The 27,620-nt window shown below is 37.3% G+C and overlaps 1 protein-coding gene across 4 annotated transcripts in view; it reads left to right on the forward strand.

Annotated features, from left to right (window-relative positions):
* Tbc1d8b (TBC1 domain family member 8B) overlaps window positions 1-27,620 on the forward strand; it is an 87,949-nt gene that overhangs the window by 23,037 nt on the left and 37,292 nt on the right. For 3 of the 4 annotated variants that reach the window (XM_039100636.2, XM_039100637.2, NM_001401137.1), the window contains exons 3-10: window positions 3,738-3,856; window positions 5,172-5,397; window positions 6,037-6,277; window positions 9,980-10,187; window positions 10,978-11,142; window positions 23,836-23,985; window positions 24,724-24,874; window positions 25,341-25,555. In XM_039100636.2, the coding sequence (XP_038956564.1) occupies window positions 3,738-3,856; window positions 5,172-5,397; window positions 6,037-6,277; window positions 9,980-10,187; window positions 10,978-11,142; window positions 23,836-23,985; window positions 24,724-24,874; window positions 25,341-25,555 (1,475 nt within the window). Of the gene's footprint in view, window positions 1-3,737; window positions 3,857-5,171; window positions 5,398-6,036; window positions 6,278-9,979; window positions 10,188-10,977; window positions 11,143-23,835; window positions 23,986-24,723; window positions 24,875-25,340; window positions 25,556-27,620 lie in introns of those variants that run through there. The other variant, XM_063280009.1, reaches the window with a different exon arrangement.

Below are 27,620 nucleotides of genomic sequence, written 5' to 3' on the forward strand. Positions count from 1 at the left end.
TGATATATGCTCTCTCCTGCTTCTTTCTGCAGGAACTCAGAGCTATGAGTTTTCCTCTTAGCACAGCTTTCATTGTGTCCCATAAGTTTGGGTATGTTGTACCTTCATTTTCATTAACTTCTAAGAAGTCTTTAATTTCTTTCTTTATTTCTTCCTTGACCAGGTTATCATTGAGTAGAGCATTGTTCAACTCCCATGTATATGTGGGCATTCTTCCCTTATTGTTATTGAAGACCAGCTTTAGCCCGTGGTGGTCTGATAGGACTCATGGGATTATTTCTATCTTTCTGTATCTGTTGAGGCCTGTTGTGTGCCCGATTATACGGTCAATTTTGGAGAAAGTACCATGAGGTGGTGAGAAGAAGGTATATCCTTGCTTTAGGATAGAATGTTCTATAAATATCTGTTAAGTCCATTTGGTTCATGACTTCTCTTAGTCTGTCTGTCTCTGTTTAATTTCTCTTTCCATGATCTGTCCATTGATGAGAGTGGGGTGTTGAAATCTCCTACTATTATTGTGTGAGGTACAATGTGTGTTTTGAGCTTTAGTAAGGTTTCTTTTATGTATGTAGGTGCCCTTGTATTTGGGGCATAGATATTTAGGATTGAGAGTTCATCTTGGTGGATTTTTCCTTTGATGAATATGAAGTATCCTTCCTTATCTTCTTTGATGACCTTTAGTTGAAAATTTATTTTATTTGATATTAGAACGGCTACTCCAGCTTGCTTCTTCCGACCATTTGCTTGGAAATTTGTTTTCCAGCCTTTCACTCTGAGGTAGTGTCTGTCTTTGTCTCTGAGGTGTGTTTCCTGTAGGCAGCAGAATGCAGGGTCCTCATCACATATCCAGTTTGTTAATCTGTGTCTTTTTATTGGGGAATTGAGTCAATTGATGTTGAGAGATATTAAGGAATTGTGATTGTTGCTTCCTGTTACCTTCGTTTTTGGAGGTGAGATTATGTTTGTGCGCTTGTCTTTTCTTTGTTTTGTTTTGTTTTGTTTTGTTTTTTTGCAAAACAATTAGTTTCTTGCTTTTTCTAGGGGGTAGCTTGCCTCCTTATGTTGGGCTTTACCATTTATTATCCTTTGTAGGGCTGGATTTGTAGAAAGATATTGTGTAAATTTGGTTTTGTCATGGAATATCTTGGTTTCTCCATCTATGTTAATTGAGAGTTTTGCTGGATACAGTAACCTGGGCAGGCATTTGTATTCTCTTAAGGTCTGTATGACATCTGTCCAGGATCTTCTGGCTTTCATAGTCTCTGATGAGAAGTCTGGTGTAATTCTTATAGTTCTGCCTTTATATGTCACTTGAATTTTTTCCCTTACTGCTTTTAATATTCTTTCTTTGTTTTGTGCATGTGGTGTTTTGACTATTATGTGACGGGAGGATTTTCTTTTCTGGTCCAATCTATTTGGAGTTCTGTAGGCTTCTTGTATGCTTATGGGTATCTCTTTCTTTAGGTTAGGGAAGTTTTCTTCTATGATTTTGTTGAAGATATTTACTGGTCCTTTAAGATGGGAGTCTTTACTCTCTTCTAAACCTGTTATATGTAGGTATGATTTTCTCATTGTGTTCTGGATTTCCTGTATGTTTTGGACCAGTAGCTTTTTCAATTTACATTTACTTTGACAGTTGTGCTGATGATTTGTCTGGAATCTTCTGCTCCTGAGATTCTCTCTTTTATCTCTTGTATTCTGTTGGTGATGCTTGTATCTATGGCTGCTTGTCTCTTCCTTTGGTTTTCTATATCCAGGGTTGTCTCCCTTTGTGCTTTCTTTATTTTTTCTATTTCCATTTTCAATTCCTTCACCTGTTTGATTGTGTTTTCCTATAATTCTTTCAGGGATTTTTGCATTTCCTCTGTATAGGCTTCTGCTTCTTTATTTCTGTTTTCCTGTATTTCTGTAAGGGAGTTCTTTACTATGTCTTTCTTGAAGTCCTCCATCATCATGATCAAATGTGTTTTTAAATCTAGATCTTGCTTTTCTGGTGTGTTTGGATAATCATTGTTTCCTTTGGTGGGAAAATTGGGCTCTGATGGTGCCATGCAGTCTTGGTTTCTGTTGCTTGGGTTCCTTCGCTTGCCTCTTGCCATCAGGTTGTCTCTGGTGTTACCTTGTTCTGCTATTTCTAGCAGTAGCTTGACTGTCCTATATGCCTATGTGTCAGGAGTGCTGCAGACCTGTTTTCCTGTTTTCTTTCAGCCAGTTATGGGGACAGAGTGTTCTGCTTTCAGGCGTGTAGTCTTTCCTGTCCACTGGCTTTTAGCTGTTCCTGTGGGCATGTGTCCTGAGTCAACCAGGCAGGTCACTTGGAGCAGAAAAGTTAGTCTTTTTTTTTTTAAGATTTATTTTATTATGTACGTGTGAGTACACTGTCACTGTCTTCAGCCACACCAGAAGAGGGCATCGGATCTCATTACAGATGGTTGTGAGCCACCATGTGGTTGCTGGGAATTGAACTCAGGACCTCTGGAAGAGCAGTCAGTGCTCTTAACCACTGAGCCAGCTCTCCAGCCCTAGAAATTTAGTCTTACCTCAGGCCTGAAGTCGCTCCTCGAGGCTGTGTTTCGGCTCTCCCTGAGGGCAGCAACCAGAAGGGCCTGCCCCTACTTCTAGGTCCCTGTGCTGTGCAGGGGCCCCTGATGGCGCTAGGCGTTTTCCTCGAGAGTCAGATATGTGAGCAGAGAGTAGTCTCCTCTGCTTTCCCAGGCATGTCTGCCCCTCTGAAGGTCTAGCTCTTTCTCCCATGGGATTTGGGTGCAGGGAGCTTTTTGACTGGGTCTGTTCAGATCCGGGCACAGTCTGGACCGCAGGGCTCCTGCAGCTTGACTGCCCCTATCTTACTGTGCCCAGAGGCCCTATACAGTTTCCTCTTGGGCCAGGGATGTGGGCAAAGGTGGGCAGAAGTGGCGGTCTCTCCTGCCCTGCAGTCTCAGGTTTGCTCACACGTCTGGGCAATGATCTCTCTGTCTCTGTCTCTGTCTCTCTCTCTCTCTCATGGTGTTTCAGAGCAGGGCTCTCGGAAGACTCTTAATGTTACTGGGTAATGGGGTAGTGGGTCTTGATAATGACACTTTCTACAAGGGAAATCAAACCTAGAAATAATAATATTATCATGACCTTCAATAAGATAGCTATAGGTCTTATGGTTTACTATTGCCACAAGGTTCCTGACTTGTATTGTAAAATTTCTGTAAGTTTGTTAGATTATTGAATGAATGGTCTGATTGTTACCAAATGTTTCTTATGTTTTGTGACCATAGTAAAACGTCCTCATTCGTATAGCAATGTGAAGGACTGTCATGTGTCTGCTATTGCTCAGCCATCAACTACTACAATGGTAGTAGTTGTATTTGAGGACCAAGGGATAAGTGTGTGTGTGTGTGTGTGTGTGTGTGTGTGTGTGTGTGTGTTCTTTGTGTTTACATGTTTCTTTTAAGGTACTGATTACTTTCTAGGCACTAATTACTCTTCAGAATTTTTTATATTTTCTCATAAGCTATACTGACTTTTCCCCATTTCATTAAATATTGTATTTTTACATTTATAATAACTATAGCTCTATTCTTTATGCTTATATACTCAGATGGAATAAAGAATAAATTTAATATCTTTGTTTTTTTATGACCATCATTTGTGAAAGGGACAAATTTCTTCTTAAACTAAATTTAAGTATCAAGAAGTTTATTAAGGAGTTTTCCTTGATCTTTCTTTTCTATATTATAAACCAGGAGCCAACAGAGAAGAAATAACAAAACATTGGGACTGGTTGGAACAAAATATCATGAAGACTTTATCTGTGTTCGATTCAAATGAAGATATTACTAATTTTGTACAAGGCAAAATAAGAGTAAGTAGAATAGATAAGTACATAAAGAAGATGTATACATTCACAGAGGAGTTCATTCTCCCATAAAGAAATTATAACATTTGCAAAAGTTGTATAGAATTGAAGATAACTTTGTTAAGCAAAGTAAACTAGATTCAAAGTCAAGTATCCTATGTTTCTTTCATAAACAGATTTTAAATTCTACACACACACACACACACACACACACACACACACACACGCATGCACACATGCACGCATGCACATACGCATGCGCACACTCAAAGTGAAGGACAAAACTACAAGGAGGAAGGAAGGGAACTAATGGGAACAGGAAGAGAAAGGTGAACAAAATGAAATAGAAATATTGTATGTTTCTCTCATACACAGATTTAAATGTATGTTAGTATCTTGATTATAAGAGGAGAAATTGTCTCATGTATCTTGTGCACAAATATAAATGCATGTTAAAATTTACATTGTATACACATACAACATTGAAATTGAGAGTAAGAAGGGGTCTGTGGGAGTAGAGTAGTGGGGAACAAGAGAGGGTTATGGAGGTGAATTATGCACAAATTACAGTGAGATATATATATATATATGTATATATATATATTGAAACCCAGTATTTTATATCTTTTTTAAATAACAAGAATTTATGGAAATCAACTCACCTTCAGCTTCCTTATTGCTTTGTCAGTTGGTATGAGTTTGAAGGGCCCCAAATAAAATGCAGATGACTCGAAAAAAGGTGTCTGGATGTATTCTGTAAATGGAGTACTAAAATCTTCAGTCCTCTTATATAAAGATTGGAAGTGACATGGAAGGTCATCCATTTACTTGCACTTTTCAGGACTTTCAGAAGCACATGAATGAAGGCCAGAATCAGTGCTTCAGAAAATTACACAATGGTTTGGTTTGGGTGCTCTTATGAATATTCCTGTTGGTATTTTCATTTCACTGTCTTTTACATTGAATTGTGAACAAAGCTTTTGTTCATTCAGATGATGTTTGATGCCTACATTTGTGATAGTTTCTTATGAAGAGAAAAATACTAGCACATATATATGTATATAGTATGTATATATGTATATATATGTGTATATATGTGTATATATATGTGTGGGTGTATATATAATATATATGTATGTATGTGTATGTGTGGGTGTATATATATATATATATATATATATATATATATATATATATATATATATAAAACCTATGTATCCATATAGGTCTATTTGATCAACTATGCTTAAAACTAATTATGGAAAAGATTTTTGTTAATAGGCAATGGTTAGTTTTCAGAAGATTTTTTTTTCTCTTCTAGGGACTAATTGCTGAAGAGGGAAAACAATCTTTTGCTAAAGAAGATGATCCTGAGAAATTTCGAGAAGCCCTTTTGAAATTTGAAAAATCTTTTGGTTTACCAGAGCAGGAGAAACTAGTAACTTATTATTCTTGCAGTTACTGGAGAGGACGGGTTCCTTGTCAGGGTTGGCTCTATCTAAGTACCAACTTTCTGAGCTTCTATTCTTTCTTGCTAGGATCAGAAAGTAAGTGTTTATTGTTTATCACGGCTTTGCTTTTCTGACTGTCCTTTCAACTCAGTGCTGTTAGCTTGTTTATATAGTAAAGGGATTGATATTAAAAGTAATTAACTTATATACATATCAAAAAAAGGTTCCAACCACAGAAAGAATCCCTTTAAGACTCTTTATGTATCTCTTAAACGGCCAACATTAACTAGTAGCCATGCACCTCATGAACTGCGTCTTATTTTGAAGCCACAAAAATGATATTACTTATAGCATATGTATAGCTTTTACATCAATGGTTGTATAATTAGATAATTATATATAAAGAAACAGACTTAAACATATAAAAATCATTTTCTAATTCTTTAAAAAGATATTGTTCTAAGTATTAGATATGTAGCTCAGTAGCAGAGCACATGTGTAGTACACATAAGGCCTTGAGTTCAATCCCAATAACATTCAAAACAAAACAAAAAACAAGAACATACATCTACTTTTAGAATCATTGACTATTGTATATTTATGACAGTGCTTCAAATTATTAACTAAACTTTGATCTCTAAAATACTGTGACATTTTGCCAGCAATCATGATAAAATAACTGAATTACAAAGATAAATCAATATTGAGAATTTAATCACACTTACTTATTTGCAGTTAAACTCATAATCTCCTGGGATGCAATCTCAAAACTTGAAAAGACTTCAAGTGTTATAGTAGCAGAGAGTATTCACGTATGTTCTCAAGGAGAGAACCACTATTTCTCAATGTTTTTACACATCAATGAAACCTACCTTCTTATGGAACAGCTGACAAACTATGCCATAAAGAGACTTTTTGATAAGGAAACATTTGATAATGACCCAGTCCTTGATGATCCTCTACAGATTACCAAAAGGTATTCAATTATTAATCTTTCCTTCTCATTTGTTATTTTAGGGACGTATGTGGGAGTCATATATTCCCAGGCATGGGTAGAAAGGTCAGAGGGTAGCTTGCAGAAGTCAGTTTTTTCCTTATTCCAAGTGGATTCTGGCAACTCGGGTCCTCAGGTTTGGAAGCAAGCACCTTTACCCTCTGAGCCATTTCGCTGGCCCCAGTATTTACATTTTAAAATATTTTTGGCTGTAAGAATCATATAACACTGATTAACATTAAAAGTTAACTGTTCTTTATTATATGATAATTTTGCTCCGGGATTGGTCATTGATGTATATATTTGTACGTTTATTCGCATATACTAAAGAACTGTTCCTCGTCCATGAAATTTTATTTTAAGAGATAATAGAAGTTAGGTTTGGAAATTATTTTTTAAATAAGATTTATTAGAGCATGTCTTAGGATTTCTGTTGCTGTAATGACACACCATGATCAAAGAAACTTGGGGAGAAAGGGGTTTATTTGACTTACACTTCCATATCACCGGCCTTCATCAAAGGAAGTCAGGACAGGAGTTCTCCAACAGGGTAACAGGGCAGGAACCTGGAGGCAGGAGCTGAAGCACAGGTCATTGAGGAGTGCTTCTTACTGGCTTGCTTCCCAAGGCTTGCTCAGCCTGCTTTCTTATAGAACCCAGGACCACCTGCTGAGGTATGGTACCACCCACAGTGGGTGGTTCTCTTCCATCAGCCACCACTTAAGAAAATGCCTGACAGGCTTCCATACAGCCCAGTCTGAAGGAGCCATTTTTTTTTCAGTTGAGGGCCCCTCTTCTCTGATGATTCAGCTGTGTCAAGTTGACAGAAAAGTAGCCAGCACAGAGTAGTTTCAGAAATGCATAGATTTTAATGCAGCTAGGTAACTCTAAATTTGTCTGTTATCATTACTGAGGGTTTCTGTTTCCTCCTCTAGCGTTCCTACCTCTGTGGACCCCTATTAGAAAGGAGTGGAATGTGTGGTGATTAAATATAAAAGAACTACAGAAGTACTAATCATTATTAGTGCCAACATCACAACTATCTGACTAGGTGGAAATGGGGACATGTGTACAGAATTCCGGCTCTTGGAAGGCTGAGGCAGGAGGATCATTAATTAGTTCTAGTCCAGCCTGGCCTACACAAGGAGACCTTGTCTTTAAGGAGGAAGAAAACAGTATCTGACTGATCATTGTTCATTACTATATTCGGTGTGCTGAAACCAAACAGAGCCTTTCATTCTGCTCAACACTTAAACAGTTGAATGAAGGGAACTTGCCAACAGGAAGGAGGCAAGGAAAGGATCCAGAAATAGCTAGTGCAAGCTGCTTTTGGCAAGGAAGATGAGGAGATAGACTGGGAAAGTTTGAGACCTAATCAAGTCGTCTGGATAGGCTAGAACAAGGGCTATGGAGGCTTGTTGTGTCCTACCTAGCCCTGATCAGGTAGTTATTTTATATGATACTTAAACTATTCCTAAAATTCAGATGTGTAAAGATTACTTGGAGAGTCTGCTTTTCTAGAAATTAGAATAATGAAGTGAATTTTTATACTTTATTACTAAAGTCATATCTCTATGATTTATGAACGGAACTATTCCATTAAGAATGTAAAGTGCAGAGGTGACTCAGAAGGTAAGAGCACTGTGTGCTCTTGCACAGGACCTGGGTTTCATTTCCAGCAGCCATACAGTGGTTAACAGCTGCCTGTAACTCCTGTTCCAGGGGATCTGACATGCTCTGGCCTCCTCAGACTCCTGCATGCACATGGTCCCTAGAAGCTCATACAGGTACACTCACATTCACATAAATAAATGAAAGCAATTTAAAGATTCACTTCATATTACAATGTTGCTGGCATTTGCTTGAATTACAAATAAATAATGACTGCTGAGAAACAGAGGATTAGAAAGGCCGCGCCCCTAATCAGTTACCTAATACCAAGTGTCCAGCCCTAAAATCATGTGTATACAAGTGACACTAAACAGACTCAGCAAGTTATATTTATGTATTTATCCATACATGTATCTATACATTCATACAAACATATACAAGAGGCCATGAATTTGAGAGGGTGATGGGGGATGGGAAGGTTTGGAGTTGGAGGGAAAGGTGATATAATATTTTAATTAAATATAAAACTTGTGGGTTGGAAAGATGGTTCAGTGGTTAAGAGCACTGGCTACTCTTCCAAAAGACCTGGGGTCAATTTCTAGCACCCACATAGTGGCTCACTATCATCTGGAACTCTAGTCCCAGGGGATCCAATGTCCTCTTTTGACAACTTCAGGTACTACATGCACATGGTATGCTGACCCACATACAGACAAAACACCCACGTACATAAAAGTAGACAAAATAAAGGAAAAATCCAAAATTTATAAAATTAAAAATTTATTTCCCTTAAAATGGGATCTAAGAGATCACATATCAGTGAATTTATCCATTAGTGATTATTTAAATGAGATGTAGTAATTTTTGTCTTTGTATATATTTTTGACTGAGCATATCGAAAGTCATATGTCTAAATATTTTTTCTAGTAAGTTAAGAATAACTAGGAAAGACTTCAGGTCACATTTTTAAATGGGCGTTTTCATTGCCTGTGTTTGCTTTATAAATATACACTCTAACATGTAAACAATCAGGAAGCCCTATTGCAGACATTTAGTGTCTATCCATTCGTGTTTTATTCCAGAAAAATTTAAATGTCAGCAAAATTAGGGCTTAACACAGCATACAGTTTTATTTTGTAATAATATGCCACAGAAATTTTTTCTATTCACACGAATGGGCTGTGATTAGTCATCCGTTTACTAATGAAGCAATCTACCAAATTACAACTGAAGTAGAGTGAAAATGTGCATGGGTTTCTGGTTATATAGATCGGGATTATTTTGCCAGACACAGTGAAGTACTACATTTTCAAACTGGAGATGCAGGAAGGCTGAATTTAGTTTCAGTTGTGTTGGCTTCGAGTTAGAACTTGCATAATTTCCTCACCACCCCAGATGGCATCGCTGCTTAGCACAAGGTATTTAGTGCCTCTAGAAAAACCATGCTATTTAGAGTGACAGCTTTGTATTTATATATTTATCTGTCAGTTAACAAGATGCATCTGTTTATCAACTCCAGTCCTCTGCCTAGCATGGTGCAAACAGTGTTGTTTTGTTCTGCTCCAATTTTAGATGTTTTTAAACCGTCATGTAAACTTTCATTTAACTGAATCTTGATATTGCTTTATAATATGCTCTTCCTCTTTAAATTTTAATGCCACCAGTTTTCATTATTAAATTTCGTTTTATTTGTATAGCTGCTTGATTTTCTAATAACCAAATATGTAATTACTATATTCTAAGGTTGGGTTTAGCCATAGGAATATATTATTAATGTATTATAATACTAGTTCTCCAGAAAAACACCCCTAAGACATCAATCATTTTGAGACCTATAATATGTGTAACTTTTGGGTCTCCTAATCTGAATAAAATGAAATTGGAAAAAAAATAAAAGAAATTTATCAGGAATCTGTATGTTAATTTATTTTTCCATTTAAGAATTCATTGAAGAGCATACCACTTAATGTGTAATCTTTCTGCTTTATAGTTTATATAGGTTAAACACTATTGGTATATTCATACTTTAGAATTTATCACTTGAGCCCCTCCCTCCTTTTTTTTTTTCTACAGAGGTTTGGAATATCGAGCCCACAGTGAGCAATTCAAAGCCTTTTTTAGGCTACCCAAAGAAGAAACTTTGAAAGAAGTACATGAATGTTTTTTATGGGTACCATTCAGCCACTTCAGTACTCATGGAAAAATGTGCATTTCAGAAAACTATATTTGCTTTGCTAGCCAGGATGGGAATCTATGTAGTGTTATCATTCCATTACGAGAGGTAATATAAATTTGGGTACTCATAAGTTTTTAATTTATAGAACGCCCTATAAATCTGTGAAGTAGTACAAGGCTGAGGAAATGTATCCTTTTAGCAATTTAAAAAAATCATTTAAGTACAAAATTATTCTTCAAGTTAAAAATACTAGCTTACGAGCTATTTTGAGATTGCTTTTAGAAAAGCTTTGCAAAAAGTGGGGAATTTTAAAAAGTAGATAAAAATTTAGGGCAGTGGTTCTCAACATTCCTTATGCTGCTATCCTTTAATGCAGTTTCTCTTATTATGATGACCTCCAACCATAACATTATTTCATTGATACTTCATAACTATAATTTTGCTGCTCTTGCGAATTATAATTTAAATATCTTATATGCTGGATATCTGATATGTAAGCCCTATGAAAGGGTCATTTGTCCTCAAAGGGGTCATGACTCACAGTTTAAGAGGTGATGACTTAGGATAACAATTTAGGCTGTCACATTTGATGCATTTGGTCATCAGGAATAGAATTGGTAACTTTAATGTTAGTCAAAAATTAGTATTCATCACTGAGTGTTTTATTTGACTTGATAATTTTAGAGGCCATGCTAATTTAGCTTTTTCCTTGAAAAGTAAAGTAACTTGAACTGAGGAATTGTGGGTGATCATTAGCACGATTCCTATTCGCAAGTCTCTTAGTGTGTCATACCACAGACCAAAACTGTCAGCCAGGACAGAGTAAAGCAAGCACATATCTGAATGTCAGCACTAGGAGAAACTGTGATTGACTTCTTTCTCTTTTACTCCCCAGGTTTTAGCTGTAGATAAAACTGATGACTCCAGCAGATCCGTCATCATTAGCATCAAAGGAAAAACAGCTTTTCGTTTCAATGAGGTTAAAGACTTTGAGCAACTGGTGGCAAAGCTCAGGCTCAAGTGCCGGGCAGCTTCAACTCAAGATGATGGTAGCACAGAGGTAAACTCTATGGCAATAACATAGTTTTGAAGGACAGTTTTGTCTTTAGAATAGTCTGGTCTTCCAAAAGGAATCTATGATAATTTTCCTGTTTATATCTGTCTGTCTTATTGTAAAAGCCTAAGTCTAAAGAAATTATATACTCTAAATATGTGCTGAAGTAAAAATTAAGGAGTTTAATGTGTTTAGGAATTAATACTTTAAGAAATATTATAATTTGATTTTACTTTATTTGCTCTTGTTCAATAAGCACTCTTATATGTTCATTCAACTTGACTTTTAATCTGTATTTGAGAACCTTGATTGTTGTCTCTTATTGGGACTGATGACAAGACTCGGTGGTTAAGAGTGCAGACTGCTCTTACAGTGGCTCTTGATGTCTGCACTTGCATTGGGCGGCTCATAACCACCTATAACCCCGGTTGCAGGGTATCTGATGCGTCTTCAGATCTCTGTGGTTATTGGATGCACATGGTGCACATACATAACATGCAGGCAAACACACATAAAATGACAAAGAGTAAACATTTTCTTTTTATTGCTATAGAGATAGAAGTTTTAAACAAGATTAAATATTTTAATACCTAATTGTTCACCTTTATTAACATAATTTTGTCCGAGGCAAAACAGTGACGTAGGCATTTATTAGGAAAATCTTAGGGAAGGGGGATGGTGAGATGACTTGCCATACAAGCCCTGCAACCTAAATTTGATTCCCAGAACCAAGGAAGGATGAAAGAAGAAAATAAGTCCAGAGAGTTGACCTGTGTTTTCTGTACATACATACCTGTACACAAACACACAAGTGTAGCAATAATAATTCTAATTTTTAAATATACACAATGATATTGCTGAAAGTTCTAAGTTATAAAAATGTTAGAGATAATAAATATTCTGAACAAAGTGTAGTTAGAAACCTGGTTTTTATTTTTAGTATGTTTTTCAAGAAAGTGTAGACGGATTGACAGATTGAATTCAAATGAATTTTCCACTCTCAATCCAGGAGTTCTGTGTTTTTACATATTTAAAAATTGTACCAAACTTAACAGTTTATTTTTAATTAAAGATTCACGTGTAAATAATCAAAATTGATGTTTCGGGTTGCATGATTTTCTTTAGATTGCCATATAAGGCCCTTTATCACTGGGGAATGAAGACTAAATAATATGCTAATTCATTTATAATGTAGTATTGGTAGACTAAGCCTTCCCTTCAATAAACCTCAGTATTTAAATATATGTGTCATCTCAGTCCCACATTCAGAATCTTTATGTAGGCCATGAAGAACTTTTCTTGCCCATATTTTCTGTCACATATTTTTTAGAATATTTTTAGCCAGAATATTCCTTAGCCTAATGCAAAAACACAAGTAAAATTTAACTAGTCTTGATAATTAATCTCTTAATAGCTCCACATTCTTGCTTTTGTCAAATCTGTCCTACCCTTTTTTTAAATCTTAGGTTTAGTCTAGATCCAGCATTTATTCTGAGTATCCTCCACTTTCCTTTCATGTCCCACTATAAATTTTCTTGGAAGCCTCACATGTCTTTGGTGGATGAGTGTCAAGGAAAGATTTTGTTTTAAATGTTCACCACTTCTAGATGCATCAAAATGCTAAGGATGTCTAGTTCTTTCTCATTTCAGAGGCTTTAGTGTAAAGATGTTCAGAATATACTAATTAGTATAAGAGCTTGCATGGAAATATATTTTTGAATTCTCATGTTTTATTTTCAGTGATTTTAAGTATGTGTGACTCTGAGAGAGGGTGGTGGGAGAAGGGAATGGATAGGAGGAGGGAGGGAGGATGAGAGGAGAGGAGGAGAAGAGAGAGAGAGAGAGAGAGAGAGAGAGAGAGAGAGAGAGAGAGAGATTGATTGTCAGTATAGGAAAACTTGTAGAAGTCAGTTCTTTGCTTCCACCATATGGGTCCTGGTGATTGGACTCAGCCTGACAGCAGCTTTCTTTAGCTACCGAGCCATTTTACTGACCCATAACTGAAGGTTTTCATCTTAGCAATGGTGAAGAAATTTGACCCATTTTAGAATTATCTCTGTATACCTTGCTATATCTGTAGGACATCATAAAAATTAGTGAAGAGAAAGCTTTCTAAAACAAGAGCTAGGGACTAGGGATATATCTCAATGGATAGTGTCCGGCATTAAATACCTAGCATTAAAAAATTGCCAGTACCCTGAAGCACAGCCCAACCGACTTTCCTTGGAGAAACCTTTCTGCATTGCACTGAGCCAAATAGATGACCTAACTTATATATTAACTGACATGTAATGTTTTTCACCTAATTTATGTGTATTAACTATCTGCAAATAAAAATTCTTTCAACCTCAAAAAAAAATTGCCAGTACATTTGAATTCTAAATAACAGAAGTTGTCGCTTCATTGTTTATAGCTATAGGAAACTTACCTAAACAATGAGAAAAGTGCATTATGTAATTTTAACAAACTCAGTGACTTTTATACAATAAAACTTTTAAAATCTAAATCTTAGAGTCTAAATCAACATGTCTGAATCTGAGGCCACAAAGGACTTCAGGAAGTTTTTCCCATGTCATAGGGCCTGTTGAGGACATAAAATATGTTACAAAGAACAAAACCTTCCAGAAATAATTGGGATTATGCATAAGCACCAGCTCTGTCCAAATTTTAACTAGGTATCAATTACCATGTTCTACAGTTTAATAAGTTACACTAAAACATGGGCACATGAAGAGGTTTTATAAAATCTGGACCAACTGTTTTTGATGTGTATAATAAATATTACTAGATAAGATTCGAAGCTACTAAGTATAGGAAAGTTGGGCTCTTTTAGTTTAGCATGAGGCAAGTGGTCCCAAGACTAGAAAGCACTATCAGAGATCCCTTTATTTTAAATTGCATTACAAATGAACCATAAGACAGTGGTTCTCCACGTGTAGGTCATCACCCTTTTGGGGATTAAATGACCCTTTCACAGTGGTTGCTTAAGACCATTGGAAAAAACAGATGTTTACATTACAATTCATAACAGTAGCAAAATTACAGTTTTGAAGTAGCAATGCAAATAATTGTATGGTTGGGGTCACCACGATGTGAGGAACTAGTAAAGTGTCACAGCATTAGGAAGGTTGAGAACCACTGCTATAGAATGTCAAAAAAAATAGAATTGGATTTATGCCTTAACATGTTTAGATAGGGCAAATATTTTCTACAGATTATCAAAGCATGTGTAATTAGTTCTTGGTTTTGTCTGAATTTCTTAAGTTTTTAGGTTGTAAGTATTAAGTTCTGGGAACATGTGTTCTACTTGACATATTGATGTTGCCTAATGCTAGAATTGCAAATAAAAGCTGATAGTGCCAGGACCTATAACCCCAGCTACCTGGGAGGCTGAGGCAGGAAGGTTACATGTTTAAGCACAGCCTAAGTAACTAAGGGAATTAAAAAATAAAAGGGCTGAAGGTCTTCCTATAGGACCGCCCTCCTCCTCAACTTCTTCTAGCCATTCCCTAATTCAACCACAGGGGTCCTGACTTTAGACCATTGGTTGGGTGTAAGTATCTGCTTCTGTCAGTCAGCTGCTTGTTGGGCCTCTTTGAGGGGGGAGGAGGAATGGCATGAGGAACAGTTGGAGGGCAGAACTTGAGGGGGATAATGACTGGACTTTAAAAAAGGATTAAAGAAAAAACACTGTCAAAACAGAGCTGGTGTTAGTATTAGTAAATTAGAATAATAGAATTTTTTCAAAATAAAATGTTTAAAAAGTTAAAAACAATAAAAAAAAAACGAGCTAGAGATATGGCTCAGGATTACTGCTTTTTTATCGCATGCTTCTATCCCTGGATTGAATCCATATTTAAAACAAACAAAGGAGGTTTATTTCTGTCAAGGACAGTTTTATTTCTATTATTAATCTATTTTATTATTTGAGGACTCCACATATGCATACAGTATATTTTGACATAGTCACTCTTACTTCTCCTTCTTACTCCTCCCAAATTACCTCCCAACTTTAGGGTTTCCCTTTTTTTTTAACGCCCTTCCTAATCTATGCTCACATGTGAATAGATGTAGAGTCCTTGGCTGGTGCATAGTACTCACGCCAGTGGCCACACTCTTAAAGAAAACTGACTCTCCCTCCCTCAGAAACCATCAACTTTCCATAGCTCCTCAGCTAGACGTGGGGTCTCATGAGCCTTTCCCCCATTTCATGCTAGAATGTTGACTGGCTTGATGTTACTCAAGCCTTGTGCAGGTACCTACAGCTGCTGTGAGTTACCATTGCACAGAGTGGTTCTGTTATGCCTAGAAGACAGTTTCACCTGCATCCTCCCATAACCTCTAGCTCTTAAAACCTTTCTTCTCCCTCTTCTAAGATGGCTAAGCCATGGGGAAAGGGGATATGATATTTATGTCTCATTTATAGCTGGTGACTGCGGAAACACTTGTTCTCTGCATTTTTACCAGTTGTGAGTTTCTGAATTATCTCTGTCCACTGCACAAAAAAGCTTCTTTGATGTGGGCTGAGAGCTGTATTAATCTATACGTATGAGAATATGTGTTTAGAGGGCAGCCTGATATGTCATTCATTTAGCAAAATAATAGTAATAGGAACCTGTGAGCTTCTCCAACCATGGGTTCTTTGTGATCCTTACAGTACTAGACATATGTTACTCTTTGTGGAGCGGGCTTTAAATCCCATCAGAAAGCAGTTGGTCACCCCTGCAATATTTGTGACAATACTGTGCCCAGGGATAATCCAAGAGTTCATAGCTACATGAAACTATTGACATATTTCTCCCCCAGCAGCCTGATATTGATACTTTGAAAGGTAGCAATCTGGGGCAGCTCCCTGGGCAGTACCAATTTAATTCTTCCTGTCCTGTGTACAAACTATGTGGTATTCACCAATAGCATTCTTAGCATCAAGTTCTTGTGATGATCACGAACAGTGGGAATAGCCGATATTTTTAGATGGCCTCTAGGATAACCATAACCAATAAATTTAGGGAAGTATCCCAAACACTGTTTTTTAAAACATAATTCAATTAATATTCTTTTGTGTATGCATTGCCCTGAGGGTATCAAACCCCTTAAACAGGAGTTATAGACAGTTGCGACGTGCCATGTGGGTTCTGGAAATTGAAGTTAGGTCCTGTGGAAGAGCAGCCAGAACTCTTGGCCAATATTCATCTTTTTAATGAAAGGATAGTCACGGATAGGAAATGCCAATGCTGTGCAGTAGGAGGCTGTCATTCGGAGCTTTATTCTCTTCTGGAAAGCATGATAGCATCAGCTTTTATTAATTTTTATTACACGTCTTCTTTTTCTGACACCCTGAGTGACTTTCTTTTTTATGTATTTACATTTCAAATGTTATCCCCTTTCCCACGTCCCTTCCCCCCTCCTCCTCCCCCTGGTTCTGAGGATGCTCCCACTCCCACCGACCCACTCCCACCTCAAAGCCCTGGAGTTCCCCTACACTGAGCTTGTATATGACCAAGGGCTTCTCCTATTGATAGAAAACAAGGCCATCCTCTGCTACATATGCATCTGGAGACATGGGTCACTCCATGTGTACTCTTTGGCTGGTGACTTATTCCTTGGGAGCTCTGGTTGGTTGGCATAATTGTTCTTATGGGGTTGCAAGCTCCTTCAACTCCTTCAATCCTTCCTCTAATTCATTCAAAGGGGACCCCATTCTCAGTTCAGTGGTTTGCTGATAGCATTTGCCTCTGTATTTGTCACACTATGGTTGAGACTCTTAGGAGACAGCTATGTCAGGCTCCTCTCAGCATGCAATTCTTGGTATCAGCAATATTTTCTGGGTTTGGTAGCTGTGTGTATATGGGCTGAATCCCCAGGCGGGGCAGTCTCTGGATAACCTTTCCTTCAGTCCCTGTTTTGCTCTTTGTCCCAGTGTTTCCTCCAATGAGTATTTTGTTCCCCCTTCTTAGAAGGAATGAAGCATCCATTTTGGTCTTACTTCTTCTTGAACTTCGTATGGTCTATGAACTGTTTCTTGGGTATTCCGAGCTTTAGGGATAATATCTACTTATCAGAGAGTGCATACCATGTGTGTTCTTTTGTGATTAGGTTATCTTACTCAGGATGATATTTTCCAGTTTCATCCATTTGCCCAAAAATTTTATGAAGTCATTGTTTTTGATAGCTGAGTAGTAGTCCACTGGGTAAATGTACATTTTCTGTATCCATTCCTCTATTGAAGGGAATCTGGGTTCTTTCCAGCTTCTGGCTATTATAAATTAGGCTGCTATGAACATAGTGGAACACGTGTCCTTGTTTTATATTGGAACCTCTTTTGGGTATATGCCCAGGAGTGGTATAGCTGGATCCTTTTTTGAGGAACCTCCAGACCGATTTCCAAAGTGGTTGTACCAGCTTGCAATTCCACCAACAGTGGAGGAGTGTTCCACATTCTCCACATCCTTGCATCTACTGTCAACTGAGTTTTTGACCTTAACCCCTCTGATTGGTATGAGGTAGAATCTCAGGGTTGTTTTGATTTGTATTTCCCTGATGACTAAGGATGTTGAACATATTTTTAGGTGCTTCTCAGCCATTCGATTTTCCTCAGTTGAGAATTATTTGTTTAGCTCTATACCCCATTTTTTGAAAGAGTTATTTGGTTCTCTGGTGTCTAACTTCCTGAGCTCTTTGTATATATTGGATATTAGCCCTCTATCAGATGTAGGATTGGTAAAGATCTTTTCACAATTTGTTGTTACCATTTTGTCCTATTGACAGTGTCCTTTGCCTTACAGAAGCTTTGTAGTTTTATGAGATTCCATTTGTTGATTCTTGATCTTAGAGCATAAGCCATTGGTGTTTTGTTCAGGAAATTTTCTCCATTACCCAATGTGTTCGAGATTCTTCCCCACTTTTTCTTCTATTAGTTTGAGTGTATCTGGTTTGATGTGGAGGTCCTTGATCCACTTGGACTTAAGCCTTGTACAGGGTGATAAGGATGGATCGATCTGCATTCTTCTACAAGCTGACCTCCAGTTGAACCAGCACCATTTGCTGAAAACGCTATCTTTTTTCCATTGGATGGTTTTGGGTCCTTTGTCAAAGATCAAGTGACCGTAGGTATGTGGGTTTATTTCTGGATCTTCAATTCTATTTCATTGATCTTCTACCTGCCTGTCTCTGTACCAATACCATACACTTTTTTTATTTATCACTATTGCTCTGTAATACAGCTTGAGGTCAGGGATGATGATTCCCCCAGAAGTTCTTTTATTGTTAAGGATAGTTTTTACTATCCTGGGATTTTTTTTTAAAGATTTATTTATTTATTTTGTATATGAGTACACTGTAGCTGTCTTCAGACACACCAGAAGAGGGCATCGGATTCCATTACAGGTGGTTGTGAGCCACCATGTGGTTGCTGGGATTTGAACTCAGGACCTCTGGAAGAGCAGTCAGTGCTCTTAACCACTGAGCCACCTCTCCAGCCCCTATCCTGGGATTTTTATTATTCCAAATGAATTTGCAAATTGTTCTTTCTAACTCTGTGAAGAATTGAGTTGAAATTTTCATGGGAATTGCATTGAATCTATAGATTGCTTTTGGCAAGATGGCCACTATTACAATATTAATCCTGCCAATCCATGAGCATTGGAGATCGTTCCATCTTCAGAGCTCTTCTTCAAATTCTTTCTTCAGAGACTTGAATATCTTGTCATAGAGATCTCCCACTTGCTTGGATAGAGTCACACCAACGTATGTTGTATAATTTGTGACTATTGTGACAGGTGTCATTTCCCTAATTTCTTTCTCAGCTCGTTTATCCTTTGAGTAGAGGAAAGCTACTGATTTGCTTCAGTTAATTTTATATCCAGCCACTTTGCTGAAGTTGTTTAGTGGATGTAGGAGTTTTCTGGTGGAACTTTTGGGGTTGATTAAGTATACTATCATATCATCTGAAAATAGTGATATTTTGACTTCTTCCTTTCCAATTTGTATCCCTTTCACCTCCTTTTGTTGTCTGATTGCTCTGGCTAGGACTTCAAGTATTATCCTTTTCTAGTCCCTGACTTTGTGGGATTGCTTCAAGTTTCTCTCCATTTAGTTTGATGTTGACTACTGGTTTGCTGTCTATTGCTTTTACTATGTGTAGGTATGGACCTTGCATTCCTGATCTTTCCAGGACTTTTTTTTAAGCATTTCAGCTGTTTATTACAACAACTAAGACTTTGGCATTAAAGAATGACATTTTCAATTTGATTTTTAGCCTGCAGCAGAATCCTAAATGATTCAGAGTGACTGGCTTTGAAATTCTTTGGAACCAAGACACCTTCATTTTCTAACCTTTCCAGGACTTTTATCATGAAGGGGGTGTTGAATTTTGTCAAATGCTTTCTCAGTATCTAATAAGATGATCACATAGGTTTTTTTCTTTCAGTATGTTTACATAGTGGATTACATTGATGAATTTATGAATATTGAACCATCCCAGCATTCCTGGGATGAAGCCTACTTGATCATGATGGATGATCATTTTAATGTGTTCTTGGATTCGGTTTGCAAGAATTTTATTGAGTATTCTTGTGTTGGTATTCGTAAGGGAAATTGGTCTGAAGTTCTTTTTCTTTGTTGAGTCTTTGTGTAGTTTAGGTATAAGCTTAATTGTGGCTTCATAGAAGGAATTTGGTAGTGCTCCTTCTGTTTCTATTTTGTGGAATAGTATGAACAGTATTGGTATGAGGTCTTCTATGAAGGTCTGTGCCCTTTGTGCTCCTGGTGGGTGCCTCTTTGGACAATTAGTGGAACGAAAGTGGGGTCTCACTTGGGGGCTTAATAACGAGAACAGTCCTGGGAGACCAGTTTCCTCTAGGCAGGTTTTGGTTCCAGAGGGCTGTGTGACAGCCTTTGCTCTGGGTGCAGATGGAGACTGGAAGGATCCTGTCCCAGACTGTTCCACAGTTCCTTAGCCACACTGGGTTATTTATTTTGTAAATCATGGCTTCTGAAAGGAACAGTTTTCCTAGTGCTAAGTGACTCCAAATCCGTGTGTGTGTGTGTGTGTGTGTGTGTGTGTGTGTGTGTGTGTGTGTGTATGTGAGAGAGAGAGAGAGAGAGAGAGAGAGAAAGACAGAGACAGAGACAGAAAGAGTGTGTGTGTGTGTGTTTGTGTGTGTGTGTGTGTGTGTGTGTGTGTGTGTGTGTGTTTGATTTTGTTTGCCTTAAAAATAAGGGAATATGAACCAGAGACAACCCTTATCAGGTAAAAGCATTTTCCATCAAGCCTGACAACCTTATCTTGATCCTAGATGGAAAAGAAGAACTGACTCCAGCAAGTCATCCCTTGATCTACACACACACACACACACACACACACACACACACACACACACACACACACAGCACATACACTAAATAAATGTAATTTTTTAAAGAATAAGAAGGAGCGTTTTCTGTGACTACAATTACAAATAGGTATCTTAGCTCAAGGGGAGCAGATTTATTAGGAAACCAGAAATTTTGTTAGAAATAAAATTAGCAATCTATTTTAAGTTGTCGATGTGAATAGGATGCCATTTACAATAAGCTTCTTGTATTTGAAAGAAGTATTTCTTTGTACATTTTGTCTTTTTTTATTTTACAGCTCAACTCTGTTTCCCAATCACTACTGATTGTGCTGATTGTAAGATATTTTAAGTCTATTACTTTAAACAAAGGTTATACACAAAGAAATATTAACCTTTGCCCTACATTTCCTTCACTGTTAAAGACACATCCTATTTCTTTGGACACATCCTATTTCTAAAATCAGTGCTTGATACAGAAAAAAAAAGGATAAGACAGGTTGAAGTGTACTTGTCAAAAAATAACCTATGTTACTTTCTAGATGGGAGTGGATTTTGTTCAGGCAACAAAATGTCTGAGTGCCAAGTTTATTCCTTATGTAATTATGAGCACCAAATCAGTGCTGCTTAGAAATGCTATAGCCATGAAGTAAAGGTCAGGGGAGAAAAAACATAATTGACAAGAATTAAGCTTTGTTGCTTAAATAGTCCACTTCACTGCACTCATGTAACGATTCCAATATTCACTTGTTTCAAGCCACTGTCACTGTAGGTGAATGTGATTTTTATGAACACTTCAGAGGCAGTTACAAATACAACTAAAATACTTGCAGTTGCTCTTGTAAATTTGTATTTAGGGTTTTGTCATGAGCTTTTTTTTTTTACTTCCTTTAAAATATTTTTCCAGTAGTGTGAGTATTATTATCAATAATTGCTGCCTTGGTCATATGGTGGTTCATTACTTGAGATTCAGCCTGAATTTTCTATCTATATTTACAAAGAAGGTGTTACTTTCTATCTACCTCAGCCATGGGCATTATCTATCTTTCTTAAGCTGGTAAAATTTAAGGGGTCAAATGATTTTTCTTTTCAATCATTTAAGATCTCTGGGATAGTTAATTTTCAGAAGCTTAGGTAAATGATATATCATAAAAGTCAAAACAGAGGTAATAAAAATCACATGGAGGGGTTGGGGATTTAGCTCAGTGGTAGAGCACTTGCCTAGCAAGCACAAGGCCCTGGGTTCGGTCCCCAGCTCCGAAAAAAAGAAAAAAAAGAAAGAAAAAAATTACGTGGAAATAGAAATAACTTAGGATAGATGAATCAATACTGAAAACTGGGCGTAGCAATGCATGCTTATAATCCTAGTACTCAAGAGACTGAGGCAACAATTCATAGGCAAATGGATTGAACTGGAAAATATCCTGAGTGAGGTAACCTAATCACAGAAAAATACACTTGGTTTGCACTCATTGATAAGTGGATATTATCACAAAAGTTCGAATTACCCAAGATAAAAATCCACAGACCACATGAAACTCAAGAAGAAGGATGACCAAAGTGTGGATGTTTCAGTCCTTCCTAGAAGGGGGAACAAATATGTTCATAGCAGGGGATATGGAGCAGAGACTGAAGGAATGGCCACTCAGAGCGTGCCCCAGATTGGTATACAGCTCATTTATATACAGCCACCAAAAACTAGATAATATTGATGAAGCCAAGAAATGCATGCTGACAGGAGCCAGAACTTGCCAAACACAGAGGCAATGCTAGCAGCAAATCATTGGACTGAGAATGGGGTCCTCATTGGAGGAGTTAGAGAAAGGATTGAAGGAGCTCAAGGGGCTTGCAACCCCATAAAAACAATACCAACCAACCAGAGCTTCCAGGGACTAAACCACTACTGAATGATTGATTACACATGGACAGACCCATGGCTCCAGCTGCATATGTAGCAGAGGATGGCCTTGTTTGGCACCAATGGGAGGAGAAGGCCTTGGTCCTGCTACAGCTGGACCCCACCCCCAGTGCAGGCTAATATCAGGTGGGGTGTCAAGGGGGGTAGTTGCAGAGGGGGAATACCCTTGTAGAAAAGGGAATGGGATGAGATAGGGGGCTTCTGGTCTGGAAACAGGGAAAGGGAATAACATCTGAAATGTAAATAAAAAATATCAAATAAAAAAGTGCATTTAGTAATATCATATGATGCCTAATATTTTTATTTGCTATATCTTCCTGTCTTTTGCCTATTACTTATTTTCCATTTGTGCTCTCTAAATTCTTTCCATTCAAACTACAAATAGTTCCTTTAAAAATTATGTGGGCTTCTTATGAATTCTTTTAAATAACTTTCTACTTTCTATTAAACCAACATCATACTCCAAGTCTCGGTTTTCTTGACCTCCTGGACAAGGTTACTCTTTTCTTATATTTTACAGAAAGAGTTGTTACAGTATTTTTAGAGAAAGCGTCTAGGAAGCACCAACTCGGTCTCTATGATATCTTACGAAATGACTCTTTAGTTGTGCGCTCTGGTTTTGCTAATTTACTAAGAGTGGCTCTGGCTTTTATCTTTGCCTAGAAGCTAGATCTTGTTCTCAGAATTGTCTTTTCATGTATCAAAACTGAAAATGAAACATTTCTAAAGCCTGCAAATTATGGCTGATTTGTATTTAATAGTTTGTTTCTTAGCTTCCCTTACTTAGAGAGCCAGGTTTGACTCCATGCCTATGGAACCCCCAAAGTTTGTCCTTGAGAGCTTGTGGTGTAGCCTGTGGGCGAATGTTTGTCCTGGAAGGTTGAGATACTTGGTTTGTTCTCCACACACCAATAAATTAATTAAACAAACTTGTACTCTTGCCAAACAGGCGTGGTCTCTCTTTTTGCAGGGGAACAAACTGACATCTCATTAAATCTACAAAGAAGGGATTTAAAGAGGGAAAGATTAAAAGTCAAGGGTTCCATTTGGGTTAAAGTATAGAAGTGGAGAAAAATGCTATATTAGCAGCCAGCCAGGTCACCAAGAACACAGTGTACTTCCAATTCTCTTCCTTTTGCTCTGTTATTAGAGGCCACTTTGTTGACAAACTCAATTTTGACAAAAAATTAAGCAATGTTTCTTTAATATTTAATATATCATTAAACTTTGGCTTATAAATGACAGACCGAACATTAAGACTTTTTTTTCTTTTTTAAAATTTTCTCTCATATATTACATCCTGACCATAATTCCCTCCTTCCTGTCTCCAAGTCCCACCATTCCACTCATTTCCCTTCCCCAGATCCACTTCTTCTCCATTTGAACACATTTTTCTTTCTGAAACATGCGAACAGCATTTGACAGTCACACTCTGACTTTTCTTTTCAGGTTGCTATTAGTTCTGACTCTACAGGCCTATCTGAGAATTTTGAGGAACAACCTTTGACATTTCCGAAGGAATGCAGTAAAACTGTGAACACTGAAGCCTTAATGACAGTATTTCACCCTCAAAATTTGGAAAATCTTGATTCTAAAATGGTAAGGAAACAAAATCCTTAATTCTATTGATCAGAGCTGTTGATGAAAGGTGATTTGAAAGCAGAGCGGGTCATTGGTTCTTAGCACTGTTGCAATTCTTTAATATAGATCTTCATGCTGTGCTGACTCCCACCCATGAAATTAATTATTTCCATTGCTACTTCATAATTGTCATTCTGCTACTATTATGGAAAATAATGTCAATTTCTGTGCTTTCTGATGGTCTTAATTGACCCCTGTGAAAGGGTTATTTGACCACAAAAAGGGTTGTGACCCACAGGTTGAGAACCACTAGACTACATGGTATGAGAACAGAAAGTGTGCCTTTTGAGGTTTGCAGCGTACTTTGCTTGGTTCTGAAACACTCAGACTATCATCAATGGTGAAGATAGAAGAGGACTGTTGGATATCAAGGTTTCTTTGCATGGATTTCTAATAGTCTGTACTAAAGTGGAATTGATTGGGGAAGAGCGATGGTTCAAAGTTTTTACCTCCTAGGTGTTAGACTCTGGCAACTTTGAAGAGTTTAACTAGTAATGATAGTCCATTAAAACTGTTAGGTTTGCCTGGGTTTAAGATTTTGTATGGTAAGGGTCCAGTGCTTTAGAATGGGAATCCGAGTTTTGATTTTCTAAGTCTTTGCTCTGCATTATATTGCTTCATGGTAAACAGAGTGAAGAAGTCACTTTAAAGAAATTATTTTTTCACTGTTGATATGTCTTGCTTTTCTGGTTCCAGTTAAAGGAAAAGATGAAGGAACAATCATGGAACATCTTATTTTCAGAATGTGGTCGTGGGGTTAGCATGTTCCGGACAAAAAAGACTCGAGACCTGGTTGTAAGAGGGATTCCAGAGACTTTAAGAGGGGAGCTCTGGATGCTTTTCTCAGGTATGACATTGGTTTGATTTATCCAGTTAATAGACAGTGAACATGGCCCTTCTAGGAGTTAGGCTCTAAGCACAGAGATGGCTAGGACATGAGTTCAGACTACTCAAAGAGAAAAAGCTGTAGTTACATGTGCTTACCTAAGTATCTACACATTGACTGTCTGGCAAGATGAATTCATTAGGCAAAATACATATAATTCTGAGTATGGGGTCCATATCTGTAGCATCGAGGAAATTTTAAAAGAAAAAAACTTCCTGAAAATGTTATTCTAGAAAATAACATTAACTTGGTATTGTAGACTCTCCTGTCTACAATGCTTCCCTTTTCTTTCAATTTCTCTTATTTGTGTTCAGACATTTATTAAGCATAAAGCTTAACTTTAAAATTATAAATAAAAATATGTCACTGTATGCAAATCTTAGCTTCAGTGTATTCTATTTGTATGTCAATGCGATTGTCTTTGCAGGTGCTGTTAATGACATGGCAGCTAACCCTGGCTATTATGCTGAAGTGGTTGAACAATCCTTAGGGACCTCCAACCTGGCAACTGAAGAAATTGAGCGTGATTTGCGTCGCTCCCTGCCTGAACACCCAGCATTTCAGAGTGATACTGGCATATCTGCTCTGAGGCGGGTACTGACAGCTTATGCATATAGGAATCCCAAAATAGGATACTGCCAGGTAGAGCATCACTGTGATTCCCAAATATTATGTGCATATTTCAAATAATACTATCAACTTCAACTCCAGAATTTTGGAACATATGATAATGAGAACAGAGGTAGGCTAAGATTGATAGTGAATATTATTTAAGGAGGTTGATAGTGGGAGCATTTTAGAGTATTGATGTTTCATTATTTTCTTTTGTAAACATTTGCTTTTATTCACCGTGTGTGTGTGTCTCTGTGAGGGTACTTGCCATATTTGTATAGGTACCCTAGGTGGCTGAAAGAGGGCATTGGATCTCCTGCAGCTGGAGGTACAGACAGATGTAAGCTGCCCAACATGGGCACTGGGAACTGAACTCCAGTCTTCTGAGCTCCTAACCACTGAGCCATCTTATTTTTTCATTTAACAAATATATATTTATACACATATATACATATACATATATGTGTGTATATATGTATATATATGGATTATTCTAAAAATGACACTGTGTTACATACTTAATGCTATATAAAGATGCATCACATAAAGATCTTGTCATTGAAAATATATAAAGATCAGGTCTGAGAAGGTGTAGCTCAGTATGTAACATGCTTGTAGTGCAAGCATGAGCACCTGAGTTTGAATCTCTAGCACTGATGTTTAAAAAACAAACCAAAAGCATTTATGGCATTGTGCATCGGTAACCCTAGAGCTGAGGAGAGGTGGGGATGAGTGGGTTCTGGGGCCAGCTGGTCTACCTGAAATGGCAAGCTTTGGGGCCAGTAAAACAAAACATGTCTCTAAAAGAAATGAAATGTGAATCGAGGAAGAACCCACAACATCAACCTTTGGCCTTCACATGGACCTGCCAGAGGACAGCACATCCATATTTTGTGCACACCTTTAATTCCAGCACTTGGGAGGCAGAGGCAGGTCTCTGTGAGGTTGAGGCCAGCCTAATCTACAGAGCAAGTTCTGTGACAGCCAAGGCTACAGACAAATCCTGTCTCAGAAATCAAAAGGAATTTAAAATTTATTTTGTAGACAGTGGAGGAATCTTTGGTAAAGATTCTTTAGGGATTCACTGTGTTCATAAGGTAGTTAACTGCTACTAGACACAAATAGAAAATAACTGAAATATAGAGTATTTTTAATTATAGGAGTGAATAGAAACAACTATTTAGGTCAGTAGACAGTTCTCTTTCATCAGATTATTAAGGAACTTAGGATATGAGTTCGAAATGTCATCTTAGAGAAAAAGCTAAGATTTTGATAGGCATTGCATGGATTCTGCAGATCAACTTGGGGAATAGTACATGTTGACAAAATTTCCAGAGGCCTCAACCTTACACAAAGAGCTACAGGCATCTGAGGAAGCAGGGAATGCCTTTTGAAAGTATAGCAAATGAAATTTGTTTCTTTTATTATTTTTAGCTAGTGCATTAAACACAATTCATTTTATATATACCTATCTTGCCTTCTTCAGCCTTGCTGAACCTGTTATTGGTCCTAATAAATAGTTTGTGGCTTTCTTTCAACTTTCAATATTGAAATCACAAAATCTGAATAATGACATGCTTTTCTCCATCTCAGTCTGAGCACTGGTCTTCCTTTTTTCTTGCCTAAATTGATAACCTTCAATCTAATGTTAAGTGGAATTGTTAATATTACTATTTTAGTTTTTTAGATGCCATCTCATTATTGCTCAGACTTGTCTAGTTCTCCTAGGCTTCAGTGACCTTCTCACGCCTGCCTTTTGAGCAGCTGGGACTACAAATGTATCCCAGCACACCTGGCCTGATAACTGTATTGAAAATGAATATTCTAGTCTTGTGATTTATATCTTCTAACACTTAGGGGCTAAGACACGGGGAATCTTGAGTTTAAGCCGAAGTTGGGCTTTTTAATGGGCTCTGTCTTAAAAAGCTAATCAGGAAAAACATTATTCAAATTTTCAATTTTTGGGATTAAATTTTTTTAACTTCTAAACACCAGATTTTATTCAAAGAGTCAAAGGTATGCCATAGATACATGAACTGTATCATAGTACATAAATTGTACTTAAAATATCTAGTATTTGCATACTATTTTTACT

This window comes from Rattus norvegicus, chromosome X, assembly GCF_036323735.1.
Source record: "Rattus norvegicus strain BN/NHsdMcwi chromosome X, GRCr8, whole genome shotgun sequence".
In the NCBI taxonomy this organism is placed as follows: domain Eukaryota; kingdom Metazoa; phylum Chordata; class Mammalia; order Rodentia; family Muridae; genus Rattus; species Rattus norvegicus.